The sequence below is a fragment of the Trichosurus vulpecula genome, chromosome 1 (genome assembly GCF_011100635.1).
Source record: "Trichosurus vulpecula isolate mTriVul1 chromosome 1, mTriVul1.pri, whole genome shotgun sequence".
In the NCBI taxonomy this organism is placed as follows: Eukaryota; Metazoa; Chordata; class Mammalia; order Diprotodontia; family Phalangeridae; genus Trichosurus; species Trichosurus vulpecula.
The window spans coordinates 54590874-54611297 of record NC_050573.1 but is presented as its reverse complement, the minus strand read 5'-3'; the positions used below and the strand labels follow the sequence as shown (position 1 = coordinate 54611297).

The 20424-nt window shown below is 47.4% G+C and overlaps 1 protein-coding gene across 2 annotated transcripts in view; it reads left to right on the top strand.

Moving 5' to 3' along the window:
* The window catches only part of JAK3 (Janus kinase 3), a 40764-nt gene extending 23825 nt beyond the window's left edge, over positions 1 to 16939 (top strand). For both annotated transcript variants that reach the window (XM_036742111.1, XM_036742110.1), the window contains exons 14-25: positions 2248 to 2332; positions 2542 to 2669; positions 2924 to 3056; positions 3224 to 3375; positions 4422 to 4572; positions 5840 to 5979; positions 6706 to 6895; positions 8287 to 8411; positions 8760 to 8932; positions 10641 to 10758; positions 14791 to 14901; positions 15077 to 16939. In XM_036742111.1, the coding sequence (XP_036598006.1) occupies positions 2248 to 2332; positions 2542 to 2669; positions 2924 to 3056; positions 3224 to 3375; positions 4422 to 4572; positions 5840 to 5979; positions 6706 to 6895; positions 8287 to 8411; positions 8760 to 8932; positions 10641 to 10758; positions 14791 to 14901; positions 15077 to 15184 (1614 nt within the window). In that variant the 3' untranslated portion in view covers positions 15185 to 16939. The remainder of the gene's footprint in view (positions 1 to 2247; positions 2333 to 2541; positions 2670 to 2923; positions 3057 to 3223; positions 3376 to 4421; positions 4573 to 5839; positions 5980 to 6705; positions 6896 to 8286; positions 8412 to 8759; positions 8933 to 10640; positions 10759 to 14790; positions 14902 to 15076) is intronic.
* Positions 16940 to 20424: the final 3485 nt, after the last annotated feature.

Sequence of the window (20424 nt, the reverse complement as noted above, 5' to 3'; positions counted from 1 at the left end):
AGTGACAAACTAGGTGAACCAGGGCTGGAGAGGAAATACCTTATCCTGTACAAGTGGGACTAAATGGGCTGTGCCGACCCTTCCAGCTTCGAGATTCGGAGATTCTGGGGTCTTAGGTTCTCCTGTTGGTTGGCCCTCATTCATCTGCCCTTTTTGGCTTTCTTCCTTTGGATCCTAGGAGGAAGCAGGGGCACTTGGGAGAAAGAGAACTGGGCTGAGGATCATGACATTTGGGTTCTAGCCCCAACTCTGCTCTGACTTCTTCTATGATCTTGGAAATATTCTTTCTATATTCTCTAAGCTTCAGCTTCCCCTTCTATAAAATAATCGAGCTGAACTAGTCTGTAAGGCCCGATCCAGCTCTGATATCCTGTGTTCTAAGGGCCCTCCCAGTTCTGACACCCTGTGTTCTAAGGGTCCTCCCAGCCCTGACATTCTGTATTCTAAAGACCCTCCCAGCCCTGACATTCTGTGTTCTAAGGGCCCTCCCAGTTCTGACATCCTGTGTTCTAAGGACCCTCCCAGTTCTGACATCCTATGTTCTAAGGGCCCTCCCCACCCTGACATCCTGTGTTTTAAGGACCCTCCCTGCTTTGACATTCAGCTTCCTCTTCTATAAAATAATAGACCTGAACTAGAGAGTTTGTAAGGCCCGATCCAGCCCTGATGTTCTGTATTCTAAGGGCTGTCCCAGTTCTGACATCCTGTGTTCTAAGGGCCCTCCCCACCCTGACATCCTGTGTTCTAAGGACCCTCCCAGTTCTAACATCCTGTGTTCTAAGGGCCCTCCCCACCCTGACATCCTGTGTTTTAAGGACCCTCCCTGCTTTGAAATTCAGCTTCCTCTTCTATAAAATAATAGACCCGAACTAGAGAGTTTGTAAGGCCCGATCCAGCCCTGACGTTCTGTATTCTAAGGGCTCTCCCAGTTCTGACATCCTGTGTTCTAAGGACCCTCCCAGCCCTGATATCATGTGTTCTAAGGGCCCTCCCAGTTCTGACATTCTGGGCCCTTGACATTTTATGTTCGAAAGTCCCTTCCAACTTTGATGTTCTGTATTCTAGGAGTCCACTAGTGGGTGCTAGAGTCCTCATTTGGAATGATGACTTTCTCATCACCACCACCCTCCTTCCTCATAAAAGCTCCTATAACACTACGTCTTATACAATTGGATACCCAGGCGCATGTCTAGGCCCACGGAAGACTCACAGGGACATCCTGACCGTTGCCCTCTATCTCAGTATCTCTCAGGCTTCTCACGGGGAATCTCTTGTCTTAGTTCATGGCCTGATGTAGTCTCTCAGCATATCATCCACTCAGTTTCTGATTCTGACAATAGACATCCCCCCTCCCCTTCCTCATATCCTCCCCCCGACCCTTTTAGCATCAGACCCTTTTGCTCCGTGACTTGATAACTATAGTAGTCACATTGCAGACAGAGAGCAACTGTTGTGTCAAGAGGGCTTGGAGGAGGGAGTTTAGGCCAGACCTGAGGGTGAACTGTCCAGCTGTCAGAATGATTGGTTATTGGGAAGTGTGTGCGTGTGTGTGTGTGTGTGTGTGTGTGTGTGAGAGTGAGAGAGAGAGAGAGAGACAGAGAGAGAGAGAGACAGAGAGAGAGAGAGACAGAGAGACACAGAGAGAAAGAGAGACAGAGACAGAGAGACACAGAGAGAAAGAGACAGAGACAGAGAGACAAAGAGAGACAGAGAGAAAGAGACAGAGACAGAGAGAAAGGAAGGCATGGGAACTGTGTGTGTATATGAGAGAGAAGTATATAGAGGTATCATATATTTGTGTGTGTGTGTGTGTGTGTGTGTGTGTGAGAGAGAGAGAGAGAGAGAGAGAGAGAGAGACAGAGAGACAGAGAGACAGAGAGAGTGAGAGAGACAGAGAGAGAGATACAGAGACAGAAAGAAAGGAAGGCATGGGATCTGTTTGTATATGAGACAGAAGTATATAGATGTATAATCAATTTGTGTGTGAGAGAGAGTGACAGAGAGAGAGAGAGAGAGAGAGAGAGAGAGAGAGAGAGACTGCTCCTGTTAAGAGATAAGGGGACTAAATGATCCCCTCAGTTCACATTCTGGCCCAATGACAGAATGACCCAAACCCACACCCCTCCTCCCACGTGGCAATGCCTGCTTGCTGAGCCCCGTCTCTTGGATGAGAATGGGGTGGGGGGCAGGAAAGGAATACCCTAGGAGCCTGGGGCATGCTTGTTTTCACATCTTTCTCCCCCTCAGTCCTTCCTGGAGGCTGCCAGCATCATGAGTCAAGTGTCCCACCAGCACTTGGTGCTGCTGCATGGTGTCTGCATGGCAGGAGACAGTGAGTTCCCAGCCCAGGGGCCCTGCTGCCTTCCCCCATTTCCTCAGCCCAGGGCTCTGAGCCTTCTCCCATTCCCCTAGCCCTGGTCAGAGCCTCTCCCATCCTTCCTTTCCCATCACTCCCTATCTCTCCCTCCCTGTAACTCTCATCTCTCCTTTCCCATGCTTTTTCCACTTGTCTGCCATGCTTGCTTTATAACCTTTCTCCAGGTATCATGGTACAGGAGTTTGTGAGATGGGGGGCACTCGACACCCACTTACGGAAGTGCGGGCCCCTGGTACCTGCCAGTTGGAAGCTCCAAGTGGCCAAGCAACTTTCTTATGCCCTCAACTATCTGGTGAGCTTAAGAGAGAGGGGGGTGGTCTGGGCCAAGCTTTCTTCCAGCCTTGGAGACTATGGCTCCCACTGCCATGACTTCTCTGGGTGTGGTGGGCACAGCCCTGCCTGCCCACCCTGGGAAGCCAAGCTTCCACTCCATTCCCCACCTCCCCCATCCCACGCCCAGCTTTGGTTTCCGGCCATGGGCAGTTACCTGATGGGGGTACCCCTCCCCCAACTTATTCACTGTCCTGTTCTTTGCCTCCAACCTAGGAAGACAAAGCCATCATCCATGGCAATATCTCCTCCAAGAAAGTCCTCCTAGCGAGGGAGGGGACTGGGGGGAGTCCCCCCTTCATCAAGCTCAGCGACCCTGGGGTCAGTCCCACTGTGCTGACCGAAGAGAGTGAGTGTCCAGTCGTGGCACCTGATTGGCCACAGTCAGGGAGAAAGGACTGTTCAGTCAGGGATGGGGGGTGAGGTGGAGAATGGCTGGCCCCTGGTAGGAGGGGCATGGGGCTTGAGGTACCACCATACCCCCTCAACCATGTTGCTGTGATCCTTCCCCCTTAGTGCTCACTGACCGGATCCCGTGGGTGGCCCCCGAGTGTCTGTGGGATGCCAAGCTGCTGAGCCTAGAGTCGGACAAGTGGAGCTTTGGGGCAACACTCTGGGAGATATTCAGTGGGGGCACCATGCCCCTAAGTACCCTGGAGCCTGCCAAGGTAAGAGCAGAGCCACTGGGAGACAGAAAGCTTAAGCTCTGAAGCCAGCCCTGTCATTGCTTGGCTCTCTGGTGTGGGGCAAGCACCCCTCCCTGGGCTGCCTCAGTTTCCCCATATCTAAAATGAGAGAGATGGGCTTGAAGACCCCTCTGAAATCCCTCTCAATCCTGATAATTTGTGTTCTAATATCCTGTATTCCGTGCTTTAAGGTCCAGCTATGGTTCTCAGCCAATCAGTCAATGAAAATTGATAATGCTCCACTACATGCCAGACACTGTGCTAAATGACGGGGATACACAGACAGAAAAGAAATTGTCCTTGCCTTCAGGGGGCATACATTCCACCAAGAAAGACAACACACACTGACCTAATTAGGCAAAAAGCAAACACGAAGTTCAATTGGAGGCAGCCAGGTAGCAGAGTGGTTGGAGAAACAAGCTCAGCTCCAGGAAGACTTGACTCAGGCACATACAGATGTGTGATCCTGGGCAGGCCGCTCCACCTTGCCTGACTCAGTTTCCTCACCTGGAACATGGAGATAACAATAACACCTCCCTCAGTGTTGTCGTAAAGCTCTCAGCACAGTGCTTGGCATATAGTAGGTGTTTGATAAATGCTTGTTCCCTTTTCTCTTCCCTAATTTCATTCTAAAGGTCCTTTCCTTCATTCTATGTTCTAACATCTGTTTCAGCTCTAATATTCTGTGTTCTAAGCGCCCTCCTAGCCTTGACATCCTGTGTGCTAAGGGCCCTCCAGCTCAGACCTTCTCTGTTCTACGGGCCCTCCCAGCTCTGACGTCCTGTGTTCTAAGGGCCCTCTCAGCCATGATATTCTGTTCTATAACTATCCTCTTAGTTCTGATATTCCATGTTTTGAGTACTCTCCCTTCTCTGACATTCTATCTCTAATCTAAGGATGTTCCCACCCCCACCTCTGGAGTCCTATGCTCTCTAAAACACCTCTGATTAGGGTTATCAATGAGCTAGGCAGCCAAGGTAGGGGCCCTAGCTTGGAGGTCCTGTCTCATCCTTCCCTTCCACCTTCAGAAACTCCAGTTCTACAAGGAGAAGCAGCAGCTACCAGCCCTTAAATGGACGGAGCTAGCCACCCTGATTGGCCAGTGCATGGAGTACACCCCTCACCTGCGGCCCTCCTTCCGAGCCATCATCCGAGATCTCAATAGCCTCATTACCTCAGGTACCCACCCATATGGAGCCAGAGGACACAGCACAGGCCCCAGGATGCGAGGGAACATACACGAAGCATCTGGTCAGGGCAGTGCGGGAAGCTCGGACCCAGTTGGACATAATCAGTTGGCAAGCATGTGTGTTACCTCTCATGGGTCAGGCACTGTGTGAGGCAATCCAGTAGGGAAGCATCCTCTCCCTATCGGACCGGTTCTGCCCAGTGAAATCAATAATAGTAATGTTTGCGCTAAGTCCCTGGGAGGTGGGAGTGGCAGGAGTGCTTTGGGAAGCTCTAAAGATGGAGGCTATTCCTTATCTTGGACCCCACACTCCAAGTCTGGCTCCCGTGCCTAAAGGTGATGCTGAGTTACTGAGGACCCAGCCAGGGGAATCTGAGTCCTGGAAGATTCTACCAACCCAAAAAGACTTCAAATATGGGCCCAGGGGTTTATTGCCGTACCCCTGCCATGTAAGGATTGGCCTGACTAAATATGGAGGCTCACGGAATAAAACAAGCATTTATTAAGCACTTGCTGTGAGCCAGGCATACCCCAGGCATGGCTGGGACTCTGTAGCAGTATGAGAAGACTACCTTCTCAGGCACTGAGGGGTTACCATTCAAGTTAGTGGGGGAAGGAGTACTCCCACAGGAATCCCACAGCCTTCAAGTTTGTAAGACTTGGCTCCCGGGGGTTTGGAGTGAAGAGATCTGGGTTTCAAACTCTGTTCTGTTATCTTTCCTGGGTGACCTGACTTTGTGTCTAAGGGTCCTTTCAGCTCAAAATGCTGTGACCCAGTGAAGTAGGACCAGGGCAGGGATGTCAAAGGGAAGCAGATTTGAACTCAGTTTAAGAAAGAACTTTCTAACCATCGGAGATGTCCAATGATGCATTCTGTCTCACAGGAGGTGTGAGGTCCCTATGGGCAGAAGAGCACCAAGCAGGGACTGAATGATCACTTGGGGGACTGATGCAGGGGTGGGGAACCTGTGACCTTGAGGCTACATGTGGTCCTCTAAGTCCTCAAGGGTGGCCCTTTGACTGAGTCAGTCAAATCATTCTGAACTTACAGACTTAGAGGGGCTTACGTCGCCTCGAGGCCACAGGTTGCCCACCCCTGAAGAGGGAACATCTCCTATTTCAGGTGGGGGTTGAGGTAGGTGACCAGGATCTCTTCCAGCTCTGAGGTTCTGAACAAAATAAGACAAGAACATCCTGTAAAGTGTTTTGCAAACCTCAAGACCCTTTATAAATGAGTTAATATTATTATCCTGCTAGATTATGAGCTCCTCTCAGATCTCTCACCTAGCTCCATGGCAGCCCGGGATGGACTCTGGAGCAGCACTCACCTGATGGCTGGCCAGGACCCCACCCTCTTTGAGGAGAGACACCTTAAATATATCTCCCTGCTGGGCAAGGTGAGGGGCATATGGAACAGGGATGGGGAGGTGAAGGACCTAGGCTTAGCCTTAGTGGTATCTGACTTAGCCCCTGCTCCATCTCCGTGGTTAGGTTCTTCCTGATCCCTTCAGATGTCATTCCCTTGGGCAGACATCACAATCGTACCTAAAGCCTCCTGGGCCTTGCCCTACAGCTGAAATCTTTATTTGTTATCTCCCTGGAAAGTTCCAGTTAGTAGTGCATCAGACTTTTAACCTGAGGGTTCAGGGTTCAAGATTCTCTTTGGGCAGAAGTTAATAGCCTGGCATAGTAGAGGGTTCAAATGGTTCTGGAGTCTGAGGACTTGGGTTCAAATTTGACCTTGGGTGTGTCTTAATCTCCCCAGGACTCAGTTTCCTTAAATGTACAAAATGATGGGTTGGGACCAAATGGCCTCTCAGGTCTGCCCCACTTCTGGATCTATGATCTTATGAACCCTTAATTAGACCATAAGTGCTCTGAGAGCAGGGATTGTCTTCCTTCTGTTTGTGTCCCCAGCACTTAATTGATAGGAAGCACTTAAATCCTTTTTTCTTTCATTCATTCATTATGTTTTTCTAACATATTAATATGTATATATGTTGTTTCCCATCTAAACTAGGAGATCGTTGACAGCAGGAAACATTTTTTTTTTCTTTTGCCTCCCTAACATAGTGCCTGCACATTGTTGGCGTTTAATAAACATTGATTGATCTGAACCACAGGGCAACTTTGGCAGCGTGGAATTGTGCCGCTATGACCCACTGGGAGATAACACTGGCGCGCTGGTGGCCGTCAAGCAGCTACAGAACAGTGGGCCCCAGCAGCTTCGGGACTTCCAGCGAGAGGTGCAGATTCTGAAAGCGTTGCACAGCGACTTCATAGTCAAATACAGAGGCGTCTGCTACGGCCCGGGTGAGTACTGCTGGGAGAGGGTGGCCAGCGGGAGACAGCAAGGATGGGAGAGGGGGAGGCCATCAGACATGGACTTACATGAGACCCCTGGTTCGTCCAACTTTCTTCATCTTAAAGATGAACAACTAGAGAGAAGAGAAATGATTTCTTCTCCCCAGGTCACGCCTTAGTAGAGTTGGGATTCACACCCAGGGCTCCTGACTCCTAATCTAGTGGTCTTTTCAATACATCAAACTCAGCAAGGCTTGAGCTCCCTGCTGCTAGAACTGCTCAGGGAGAAGCTGGCCGGCTACTTGTCAGAATGTCCTGGAGGAGGTTCCTCCACCAGACAGCAGGGCAGAGCAGATGATGGAGTCGATTCAGCTTATTTTAACAGTCCTTTTATTAAATCCCTCTGGTGTGCCAAGGCACTGTGCTAGGTGCTGGAACTACAAAGATAATAATGAAACAAGCCCTGCCCTCAAGGAGCTTATATTCTACTGGGGGGAGCAGGGAGGAGGGAGGGGGGAAGGATAGATGCAAAATATATACAAATAAGGAAATATAGATAAAAATAAATCCACAGTAATTTTTATGGAAAAGAAGCATTAGTGACTGAGGGATCTGGGTAGGAGGCAGTATTAACTTATACCAAGCCTTGAAGGGAGATGGGGACTCCAAGAGGCAGATATAAAGAAGGTGAGCATTCCAGGCATGGGGGTACAGCCTGGGCAAAAGCACAGAGGTAGAAGATGGAAGGTTATGTGCAGGAAACAGCAAAAAGCCCAATTTGGTTGGAATACAGAGTATGTGAGGGGGGCTAATGTATTATCAGCCTGGAAAGATAGCCTGGGGGGCAGTTCAAAGCAACTTAAATCACAAAGGGGTTAGGGAGTTGTATAGTGCATTATGTACATAAGTGAGGAGATACCAGGGGATTGGGACACAGGCGGCACTTGGTCTGAGCCTTGATGGATGCTCAAGTTTCTCAGAGGCAGAGGCGAGGCTGAAGCTAGGTGCTGATAGGACAGCGTCTATGGGCTTTCAAACACCACCAAAATCTTTTTCTCCCAACAACCCAGTGAGGAAGGAGCATATGGAGCTCTCCTGGTTACACGGTTTAGAATACTGAGTGTAGAGAGGGGCAGTAATTAGCTCAGGGTCCCACAGCCAGGCAATGTTAGCACCTAGATTCAAACCCAGGGGTGCTGACGCCAGGTCCAGAGCCTTTTCTCTCCCATCCCACTCCACACTGCCTATTGACCTCCAAGGCCTCTTCCAGTTCCTGATTCTGGGATTCTTAAAATCTCTGACCTTGGGGTTCTCCCAAGGGAGTAGGGGGAAGCAGGGTAGAGTGGGGTAGTGAGGGGTGGGGAACGGAGGATTGACCACCAACTGTTGTTCCCTCTCAGGCCGACAGAGTCTGCGCCTTGTTATGGAATACCTCCCCAACGGTTGCCTCCGAGACTACCTGCAGCGTCACCGGGCCCACCTAGACCCCTGCTTCCTCCTCCTCTATGCTTCCCAGATCTGCAAGGTTCCGAGGGGCAGAGGACCTGGGAGGAGGGTCTGTGGAGGCAGGACCAGAGAGATCTCTGGATATAGGGCTGGTTCCCATTTTCTGTCAAGCCAGTTGGGCCTGAATGCCAAGCCAGCAGACAGAGCTACAGAAGGATGTGGGGAGGAACACTCGGGGCCATAGTGTTCCCTCTCTAGAACATACTTGTAGGCCTTGACTGGTGGGGCCTGGGAAAGAATCAGGGTAGAGAGATCATGATCTGGAAAGGGGTCACAGACTGGCTCTAAAGATTTGGAGTCAGAGCCAGGGCTGGGGGTCATCACAATAAGCACTGGGGTCCTCTCTGACCTTCAGCCCTCCTTCCAGGGAATGGAGTACCTGGGCTCTCAGAGGTATGTTCACAGAGACTTAGCCAACAGGAACATCTTGGTGGAGAGCGAGAGCCACGTGAAGATCGGAGACTTTGGTCTGGCCAAACTTCTTCCCCAGGACAAAGAATACTATGTAGTCAGGGAGCCTGGACAGAGCCCCATCTTCTGGTAGGTACCCGGGGCCCCCATCTTTCCCCCTGCCCCCTGACTCATGTGTCCTGCTAAGTGTTACCGAGTCACCTCCTCCCTCCATCCTTCACCCTGTTCTAGTCCCTGGAAAGCCTGGGTGGTCTTGGGAGGTGCCTTTAGTAAGGAGTGTGTGTGTGTGTGTGTGTGTGTGTGTGTGTGTGTGTGTGTGTGGAGTGTGTGTGTGTGTGTGTGTGTTTACCCTGTATTTCTGTCTTCGTGTTCCTCACACACACATTTTTCTTCTTCTCTTTCTCTCTGCACCACTGGCCTTTCCCCAGGAGGAAGGAATAATCACCCTAAACAACAAACATCTCTTAAGCACCTACTATGTGTCATAAAGCCCTGAGCTCTGAGCCGGGCCCTTGTCCTTATGGAGCTCCCAGGGGCGCCCAACACCAACACACAGCATCCGACTCAGGAGGTTTACTTGGTGCCGGGAGCTGAGCTAGGCTATGGGGAGAGGACTGTGAACTAGAGAGGCTTGGACAAACAACTAGACTCTGAGCCTGGACGGTCATTTGGGAAGGCTACCTGGAGGAGGAAGCAATGGAATTGTGCTTTAAAGGATGGGTGGAAATCCAGGGGAACAACAGGTGTAGTAGTAATACTGGCTAGGATTTAGACAGCACTTCAGGGTTTGCAAAGTGCTTCACAAACATTACCCCGTTTGATCCTCTGGGAGGTTGGTGTTCTTATTATCCTCACTTTACAGATGGGGAAACTGAGGCCAAAGGCGGGTAAGTGGCTTATACAGTGACTGAGGCTGGATTTGAACTCGGGTCTTCCTGATTCCAAGTTCAGCCCTCTGTCCACTGGGCCACCTAGCAGTGATAGCCTTCAGGGAACAAGGAAAGCAAGGACAAAGCATAGAGGCAGAGGAATGGCGCAATTTGGCCAGAGCATAAAGAGAGTAGAATGGAGTAATATGAGATAAGTCTGGAAAAGGATTATAGATTTAGCATTAGAAGGCACCTCCCAGGTCACCTGACCCTCTCATTTTACGGATGACAAAGTTCGGGCCCAGAGAGGCGGTGATTTGCCCAGGTTTGCCCAAGTTAACAGTGTGTGGAAGAGTCAGGATTTGAACCTAGCTCCTTCTAACCTTTGAACCCCAGCCCTCCTCCCATGGAACCACAATATGCTTACTGCGGGTGGTTGTATCAGACCCTGAAGGACCGGGTGGAAGATTTCTAACTTTACCCAGAAGGCTAAAGGGGGCTTTGAAAGATTTCTGACGCAGAGAGGGGCAAGTCTAGGCCTCTGGAAGATGTAAGCTTTAAGGCTTAGAAAATGAGCAGCCCTGCAAGGGGAAAGAACTACACTTAATTCTCTTCATTTCTTTTCCTTTTGACTCTGATCCCTCTTCCCTTTGCCATCAGACCTTGTCCCCTTCCCCTTTCTCTTCTCCCTTTGCAGAGCCCTGGCTAGCAATTTTGATACTCAGGACAGGTGGCCTCTGGGTTTGGGGGTTGGCTTCTCTGTCATAGGGGAGGGTGTTTGGTGATACCATAAGGTTCTCAGTTTTCTGAAGGAGAAGGAAATGTGTTCTGGGTTGAACAGGAGAGGACATTTATCCTGAGATAGCACTGTAAAATTTTCCACCCTGAGTCAGAGCCCCGGTGTCCCTACCCTTCTTACAATGCTGTTCTCCTTCCTGTCTCTCTTCCTCTTCCTTCTGGCTGACCAGGTATGCCCCAGAGTCCTTGTCAGACAACATCTTCTCAAGGGAGTCTGATGTTTGGAGTTTTGGTGTGGTCCTCTATGAGCTTTATACCTATAGTGACAAAGCCCACAGCCCTTCAGAGGTGAGTACTTTTCCTCCTTACCCCCTGGCCTTACCCTCTGCCAGGCTGAGAGACTCTCTAGACATGGGGAGGCTTGCCTCCATCCTGACCTTGATCCACTCTGCCTCTGGACCACATCTCAGTCCTTCACTCTTCCATCTCTCTCCTTTCTTCCTGCCCTGTGGCCCTTTGGAACTGGCCACCAGTCTGTCCCCTTGAGGTTGTCTCCACCCCTTCCTTCTCACCTTAGATGCTGGAGAGAGGACATAGTATTGGCTTTGGTGTGAGAAGGTCACTTCTGGGACTTTCGACCCCAAAGAGCCTTTTGGCAAGTTGTCACCTCCCTGTGCTTCAGTCTCCTTAAATATAAAATAAGGGGCTTGAATGAAATGATCATAACATCCCTTCTGGGACTAAATCCGTGATTCCATGACCTGGCTCTGAATTCTGCCCTTCCACTCACCAGTTCTGTGATCCTAGATAGGTCAGTTAGCCACATTGTGCCTGTTTCCTCATGTGTAAGAGATATTAACATTTGGCACTACTTACTTTGTGGGTTTTTTTTGAGAATCATAGAGGCTATAGGTCTGGAAAGAACCTTAGGGCCAACTAGTCCAATCCCCTCATTTTATAGGAAAACTTGGCTTCATATCCCTCCTCTGACACATGTTAGCTCGGAGCAAGTGCCCCAAGAAACTCTCTGATGTTCTGAGTCACAGAACAGTTGTTGATCTGCCTGTCGGTGGAATTCATCAGGAGTTCTCCACACCAAAGAAATCACAGGTCTGATTAAAAAATGTGTATATACACCCACATATGTATACACACATATAGATGCATATATATATCCACATATTCCCTCCAAACTCTGGCTTTCCATGGGTCTAGCCAGTCCATTCCTCCCTATGACTCAGTTTTCCCATCTATAAAATGAGAGACTGTGGCATAGTGGAAAAGGCACAGGATTTGAATATAGTGTTTGCTATGTGGCTTTGGGCAATTCACATAACCTATATGGGACTCAGTTTCTTTATCTGTAAAATGAAGCTGTTGTATCTCCCTCTACCCTCAGGTTATTCTCACTTCACTTCAGGCATTCTTAACCTCTTTTTGTGATAGGGACCCTTTTGGCAGTCAGTCTCGTGAAATATGTGGACCTCTTCTCAGAATCATGTTGTTAAATAATTAAAGGAAGTTCTAATGGTCAGTTAGAGGTTAGTGAAAATAGAGATGTCATTTTTTCCCCATCCAAGTTGATGAATCTCCCCCCCTCAAAAAAAATCTCTTCCTGGCCATGGGCTTAAGAACCCCTGCTTGACATTATGTATCTATATCTATATCTATATCTATATCTATATCTATATCTATATCTATATCTATATCTATATCTATATCTATATCCACATCCATACCCATATCTATTTATGTGTATATGTATATATGTGTGTATGTATACATGCATACATATATATTTACACACATATGTATATATACATACATACATATATTTGAAGTACCATTTATGTATGAAAGGATGGGGACTTGTGCTCGATATATGTGTGAGTATTCCTCTCCCCATGCCCCTTTCCTCAATTGCTTTCTGGTCACACAGTCAGTCAGAAGCAGATCCAGAATGTAAGCCCAGATCTCCTGACTCCCAGTTCCAGGTTCTTGCCTCTACACAGTTCTTTCCCATCCTCCAAAATTCCACGTATCCATGATCTCCTCCATGCAGACGTCCTTTGCCGAGATGCAGCTCAAACCTTGACTTGTCCATGTGTCCTCCCTTCATCCTCAGGATGGGGAAGGACATCCACTTGGTGTGTTGGGGGCTTTCCTCTCCTCCTCTTGACATTGTATGATATTAATGGGGCACCCAGCTGTTTATTAAGGTCATCCCTTGATCTTGGCATGGGACCAATCCATCTCTCTGATGCATCCCTCTCACCCTGACACTCATGGCTTATCTAGGTAATATTCATTTATTCGACAAGTGTTTATTTAGTGCAATGCCCTATGGTAGGCACTAGGAGAGAGAGGTAGACAAATAAATACAGGCAGTATGTTGTAAGGAAAGAGGCCCTGATGAGGTTTGAGAGGTTCAGGGACCCCCAAAGGCTGGAATACTGGACAGGGTCATCTGGAATGAATTCACAGACTCGAGCAATTTTTAAGTCAAGTTGGCAAAGGTTTATTGTTACCCTATCACAGAGCCCCTTAAGGAATTAGCTAAAGCTTATATAGGAAAAGTAGTGGATTATGTGGCAGATATGCTAATTAGGTGATAACTTACAACCTTGGTCACAGGTGTCATTCACTAGTGGAGATCAAAGGGGAAGGGGTTTGCCAGGGGTGTTTTTTTTTGTCTGTTACGTCTGTAGCAAGACAGCTTTGAGAGTTGATGTCTATAGCTTAACATCTGGATTGAATATGATAACTTTGGGAAGTGATACATGATAATTCTGTGGTTACAAGATAGTCCTGTTTTTACAAGAGAATTTCCTCAGAGATCAGCTTGTTCTTGTGATGGGGAAAGACAGTTTATTTTACTGGGGCCCACTAATGAATAATTGTGGGGAAAGGTAGCTTGTCTCACTGGGGCCAATAACATGGGTTATTGCTAGGCATAGTGTCTTTGGGCTGGGGAAAAAGCTGTCAGGGATAGTGTCTTGAGGCTAGGGACAAATGCAATCTTGGAACTGGGATCCAAGCAAAAGCACCCAAGCACCCCATCAGCCTTACTTTTGGAGTTAGAAACCTTGGGTTCTCTAGAAAGTCCTGTCTCTGCCACAGACAATCTGTGTGACCTTGATCGATTAGGTATTTTCAGTACCTGTTTCCCCATATGTAAAATGAAAATGTTGCACAAAATCAGGTGTTCTTAAACTTTTTTTTTGGTGCCATGGACCCCATTGGTAATGTAGTGAAACCTAGAGATCCTTTCTTAGAATATTTTTAAAAACATAAAATAAAATACATGCGATTATACGGGAAACCAGTCATTTTGCAATAGTTAGGAAGCTGAATGAGGTGGTGCATGCATGTCTGTAATCCGTTCTGCTGGAAGAGAGGCTAAGGCTGGAGTCAGGACTGTGAGTGGCCCCTGGGCTGGCAGAACCTGGGAGACAGGGAGTCCCAGACCCCTCCCCACCTTAAAAAGGAATAGTTATCAAAAAGTTTTAAAAACAAGTTCAGGAGAAATACCCCTGCACTATAGGAGTCTCCCAGATTGCTTTCAACTCAAAATCTAAATCTAAATAAATCAATCTATTATTAGATTGATATAAATCTATTGAAGTAAATCAATCTAAGATCCTGTCCCTGTCCTCATAGATTTCTTGGCTTCCTTGGAGATGTGACTAGACCAACAATCACTGTGGTCCAAATGTGAATATTAGCACACAGCAGGGGTAGGAATGAGGGCTAGGAATGGGGTGTGTCTGGGGATTAGAGACTTCTTGAAAGAAGTGGCTTCCGAGCTGGATCTCACAGGAAGAATGCTACTGTCATTCTGTGGTGAAAGGCCAGGGGCAGGAAGGCCTCCTTCTTGGCCAGCCCCACTCAGCTTGTTCTCCCTTGGCTTCTAAAGAACGTGGGAACCCTCCACCTCCACCCAGGAGTCTTAGCACTGCCCTGGGGCCTTGCGCCCTGGCTCCTCATCTCACAATCCTAGAATAGCTTCTGTTGTAAGGCAAAGAGGGGGTTTTGCCCAGTCATAGGCCCCAGTGCCTGGAGGGACACCAGATGAGGGATCTTGGCTTGTCTCCAGCTAGAAGCTTGTTCGGTGGGATCATGGGGGAGCAGAGTGGGGCTCTTGTGTCCTTTAGACCTAAGAGACCCCTGCCCCTCTGTTCATCCATTCTTTCACCCAACTCAGAGCCTGCCTGGGCTTCCTCTGACTCTTTGCTGAAATCCCTACATGAACTGACAGGTTCTCACCATATGTGAGACCTTCCTCCCTCCCCCTCAGGCCTTCCCTTGATGGATGTTGCCCTCTCCCCCAGCCCATCTTTTGTCTCTCCCCCTAATTGTCTCCTTCCCCTACCCCACCAGGAGTTTTTCCGAATGATGGCTTGTGACCGCTCCATGCCCATCCTCTGCCACCTCTTGGAGCTGCTCACAGAGGGCAGAAGGCTGCCCACTCCTCCTGGCTGCCCAGGAGAGGTAAGCCAATATCTACCTCCCCCCAACAGGGGCCCAACTCAGGTGTTCTCTCCCTGGTGGGGTGAGACTCATCCTGGAGCAAAAGCTTGAGGAGGAGCTGGGGATGAGGGATGAGTCCTCTCTTAAGGAGGTCTGTTTATATGGCTAAGTCCAGTCTCTTCTCCTACCCGTGCAGGTTCAAGAGATCATGAGGAACTGTTGGGCCTACAACCCCAAGGAACGGCCCTCCTTCTGTGCCATGGGTCCCTGGCTTGATGCTTTGTGGGCTGGGCGCAGAGCGTAGCAGCTGGCGGTGGTACGGGGACATTGGAGAAGAGTCCTCCATTTAGGAACTGTAGGGCCTGGGTTCAAATTCTGACTTTGCTACAGATTTACTATGGGACCTTGGGCAAGTTTCCCTTAAGCTCAGTTTCTCCATTGGTTTAGTTGACTCAAAGTTCTTTTCTAACTCTCAAGTCAAATAGTTATAAGAAGAGAAAGGCCTCCTTCCCTCTCTTCCTTTCCTTTTGCAGAAGGGCAAGGTTGATTGTCCCTAACTCTCAGATGGAGAAAAGGGACACAGGAACCCAAGATGGGCCATGGACAGGCCAGAAGAGGGGAGCTCATGTGTTTGCTTCTTGGGGAGATTCCTTACTTTCTACTAGACCTGGAAGTAGGGAAGAGGGAACCATGTTTGTGCAGTCCCCAGGCCCCACCCTACCCCACCTCCCTTGCTCCAGGGCACTGCCACTCACAAGCCCACCTTCCTCAAACGGCTTTGCCAATATCGAAGGAGACTAAAACAACATTTAACTAGAATACAGAATCACTGAATTATGGAGTCTGGGTCTGCTTTTGAAACACTCTAATTCTGGTCTGGGTCTTCAGCCCTCGTACTTACTTGATTGGATGGCCACCACATGTCCCCAGAAAATTTTCCCCCAGCCATGCTTACCTTAAATACACCTAATATCTCCTAGCCACCCTCCACTCCCTACACGCCTTGCCAGTGATGAGGATAGATCTTTGTAGCTTGGTCAGCATCCAAACTGTTTTAAAGTAGGCTGCCTTGAAAGGTAATGAGTTCCCCATCAACACAATTCTCTGAAGTGGCCAATAGACAGATGACAATGATATGTCTGGTATGTTTTAGAGGTCATTTATTCTGTAAGAGTTGGTTAAATGATCTCTAAGTTGCCTCTGAGATCTTGTAAGAGTGATGAACAGCCACCGGGTAAGTTTATAGAAACCTCCCTTTTTATATAACAGGAACCTTGGGGAGGGAGGTGACCAGAGCCTTGGACTAGGAGTTAGGAAGCTTAAACTTCAATCCTCTGCTTACTTACTAGTTGTGTGACCTCCAGCAAGTTAGCTCCCTTCCCAGAGATACTAAAAAGTGGCCTATTTGTTACTCCATGTCCATTCTTCCTCCTGTCCCCAGGACTCAGCTGTGCCTTCTGCCCAGAACACCCTCTTTTCTACTAGGTCCCCTCAACAAGCCTCCAGAGGATACACCCATGCCCTGCCTAACTCACAAGGAGGGAGGGCTGCAGAAATGGGAGCTAATGATTGCCGTTTTACTCTCAACCTGCTACCTGGGGAGCAGGAGCCCTAGGGAGAAGGAGGCCACAGTGAGGTCTAGAGATCGAGGGTCACATTCCCTGGTCCTGTGGACAAAGCCAGTGAGATAAAAGGACCCGTTTCTAAGGGCCAGGAATCTGGAGAAGAGATGGGCGGTGGCCGTGTGGAGCATTGTCCCCTGTGGGAGACTCACCCCAGGACCCTCCAGGGGGAGGAAGTGCACCCTCCCTTTCCCTCCCCCTCCCCCCTTGAGGGTCCGATGACAGAAGATACTAAACAAACATCCCCTGAGCCTCTAACAGGTCTGACAAGAGGCTGTTCAAAGACCTGTGTGCATTGTGAGGGGATAAAGCCGTTAAAAAACAAAAAAGAAGCTGAAGATATTTCCAAAGGTTTTCTTTACCTTGGGAGGGAGCCCCGGATGAAATTTCAATGACTAACAATAAGCAGAAGGCACGGGGTACACCTCCGGAGTTACTGCTGGGGAATCGGAGGCGGGAGGGAAGACGAGAAGCAGCAGGCCAGTCTGTGGTTTCTCGGGGCCCTTCCATGTGTGGGAAAGTGCCTGAAGGGGTACTGGGGGGAAGGGGACGTGTTTCCAAAAGAGATTCTACCTGGAACTTCCTTATATTTGTTTGTTTGTTTGCTTAACATTTTCTCTGCAAAATCAGTCTTATGAAACAACGCCAAGGTAGTCGGGACTTGTGTTGTTGCTCTCCAGCGAGTTACATCAGCAGAAATTCCAATGGACCAACAATGGCGGAAGATTCAGCCTGGACTTTGTGCAGGGCCCTGGTGGTCAGTGCTGAGGATACAGGAGTGAACATATATAAATAAATTTATATACATACATACATTTATGATCCTACAATAACTGGGGGTGGGGCAGAGGGTAGAGACAGTCTCTGCCCTCAGGGGTTCCAGGACCCATCGATCTGTCAATCAGCAAGCATGAACTAACCGGCTGCTATTTGCCAGGCATTACGCTGCCTAGGTTCTGGGCTTGTTATGCCACCCGAAAGGAAAACTCAGAAACGGTCACTAGTCAACAGATTTTTTTTTTTTATTTGCAATGCCAGAGAGATGCAGACAGCGATATCTGAGTACCAACTCACCTTGATTTTCCCGTAGGGTTTCTTTTCAGTTAGTCAGTCAATAGTCAAGGGCCCTTATTCAAAAATCAATAAATGTTTATTGAGGGCCAGGCACTAAGTGCTGGGGATTCGAAAAGAAGCCAAAGATAGCCCCTGCCCTCAAGGAGCTTACAGTCTAAGGGGGAAGACAACATGCAAACAACTATTTACAAATGAATTCTGGACAGGCTAGTTTGGAAGTAATCAACAGATGAAAGGCGCTAGTAATTAAGGGGGGGTTGGGTAAGGCTTCCTGTAGAAGGTGAGATTTTAGCGGGCATTTGAAGGAAGCCAGGGAAAGTGGGGCATTTCATGGATGGGAGAGAGCCACAGAAAAGACACAGAAGACGGGGTGTCTTGTTCTTGGAATGCCAAGGAGGCCGGTGTCACTGGATCCTGGAAACAGGAAGGAGAATAAGTTGTAAACAGAACAAAACAAAACAAAACTGAAAGGTAGGAAGGGTCCAAGTTATACAAAATCAAAGCGAAGGTTTCTCTTTGTGATAGGCGACACAAGGAAGGTGTAAGAATTTCTGGGAGTACAGGAAAACAAATTCATAGTTAGGGAAAGTAATAAGCATTCCGTAGCACCTACTATGTGCCAAGCACCTTACAACTATTATCTCAAATCATCCTCACAACAGCCCTCAGAGGTGGGTGCCATTATTATCCCCATTTACATGTTATAAATTATACATGTTCAATCATATAAAAATATTAGCATATTAGTCATATTGTGAAAGAAGACATAGACCCAAAGGGGGAGGTGGAAATCTTGAGAAAAGTTAGAGAAAGTGCAAAGGAGTTTGCTTTGTTCCATATTCAGACAACATTGGTTCTTTCTCTGGAGGCAGGTAGCTTCTCATCATGAGTCCTTTGGAATTGTCTTGGATCATTGTATTGCTGAGAAGAGTTAAGTCGTTCACAGTTGATCCACGTACAGTATCTCAGTTGCTGTGTACAACGTTCTCCTGGTTCTGCTCACTTCACTTTGCATCAGTTCATATAGGTCTTCCCAGGGAACAATCTCTTTCAAAAGATAATGTGGCTAATAGTGAACAATTTTTTTTCTTACTAAAGGGAAAATGTCAGTCTTTGTATTCTACAGATCACAGCAATGTAAATGGGAAAGAACAACCACTAAAAAAATCAAAAGTGAAAGTTGCAAAATTATAAATAACAAACTTGGCTCAAAGAAAGAGAAGATATCCGCATCCCAACTTTTTGAAGAGATGATAGAGCCATATGTGTTGCACATTACAAATATTTTCAGATTTTGTTGTTGTATTGATCCGTTATGCTGACTTTCTCTTCTTTTTTAATTTTAAAAAATACTATTTAATATATGAGAGTAACTAGGTCGTACAGTAGATAGAATGCCCAGCCTTGAGTCAGGAAGACCTGAGTTCAAATTTGGCCTCAGACACTTACTAGCTGTATAACTCTGGGCAAGTCATTTAACCCTGTTTGACTCAGTTCCCTCATCTGTAAAATGAGCTGGAGAAGGAAACGGCAAACCACTCCAGTATCTTTGCCAAGAAAACCTCAAATGAGATCACAAAGAGTCAGACACAGCTGAATGACAGCAACAACATTTAATATATGGGATGACTCTCTGGAAGGGGGAGAGAGAGGGATGCTAGGGAAAATTACGGTAATAATAAAAAGACATTCTTTCAATAAAAAATTAAATGATGGGATGGGACTTGGGGTCCCTTCCACCTTTAAATTTATGATCCTAAAAAAAAAATTATGATCCTAGAATAACTGGGGGTGGGGCAGAGGGTAGAGCTGCTAGTAGGTTGGGAATCTGGAAAGGCTTCATTTAGAAGATAGCACATGGATGGAGCTTTGAGATGGAGAGGTGAGGAGGGTGAGTATTCCAGGTACGGAGGAGACCGTCTGTGTGAGGACAAAGGAGATCAAATCTCCTGTGTGAAGAAAAGTAAGAAGGCCACTTGGATTGAATTGTAGAAGGCATGAAGGAGAGTTACATATAATAAAACTAGAAAGGTAGTTAGGAAGCAGGTGTGAAGGTTTTGAGTGCCAAGCAGTGGAGTCTGCATTTGATCCGAGACATCACAGGGAGCCGCTGGAATTTATTGAGTAAGGGAATGGTATAGTAAGATTTGTAGTTTAGGAAAACAACTTTGACACCTGTACGGCAGACGGATTGAAGAGGAAGGGCATTAACATGGGTTGTGGCCCCATGAGTATAGAGAAGGGGACAGGTACTAAATATGCTTGCATAGGATTGAGTGAGAGTGAGGAGTTGAGGGTGACACGGAGGTTACAAACCTGAGTGATCCAGAGAAAGAACTGATGGATAGAAGTATGTATAGAATGATTTTTACATATATATATATGCATATTTATGTCTAATGGTACCCACCTCTAGGTTGGAGGGAGAGAAGAAAAGAAAGAAATTTACAATAACTTTATTATATACTTAAAAGTTGTACATGATAGATTTGCAGTTTCGTGTGTGATTTTTAAAATTTTGCTACGTTATGGAAATGCTTGTTTTATTTTATTAATTAAAATAAATCAAATTAATGGTAACAAAATTTTGAAAAAAATTACATACATTAAATTTAAAATTAAAAATTAAATTAATTTTTTAGAAAAAGGATGAGGACTGAGGAAAAAGGCCACCCGATTGGGCAACTCAGAGATTATTTAAATGCGTAGGACAGCTAGACTGAGCTGTCACCTCTGTAGACGATGTAACAGATCATCGACTTCCCATCACCAAAACATCCCCAAAACTAGAGTTCTTTCTTTTTCCATATTGTGGGTAGTGATCAGAAAAGCTGCTAATAAAGCTGCA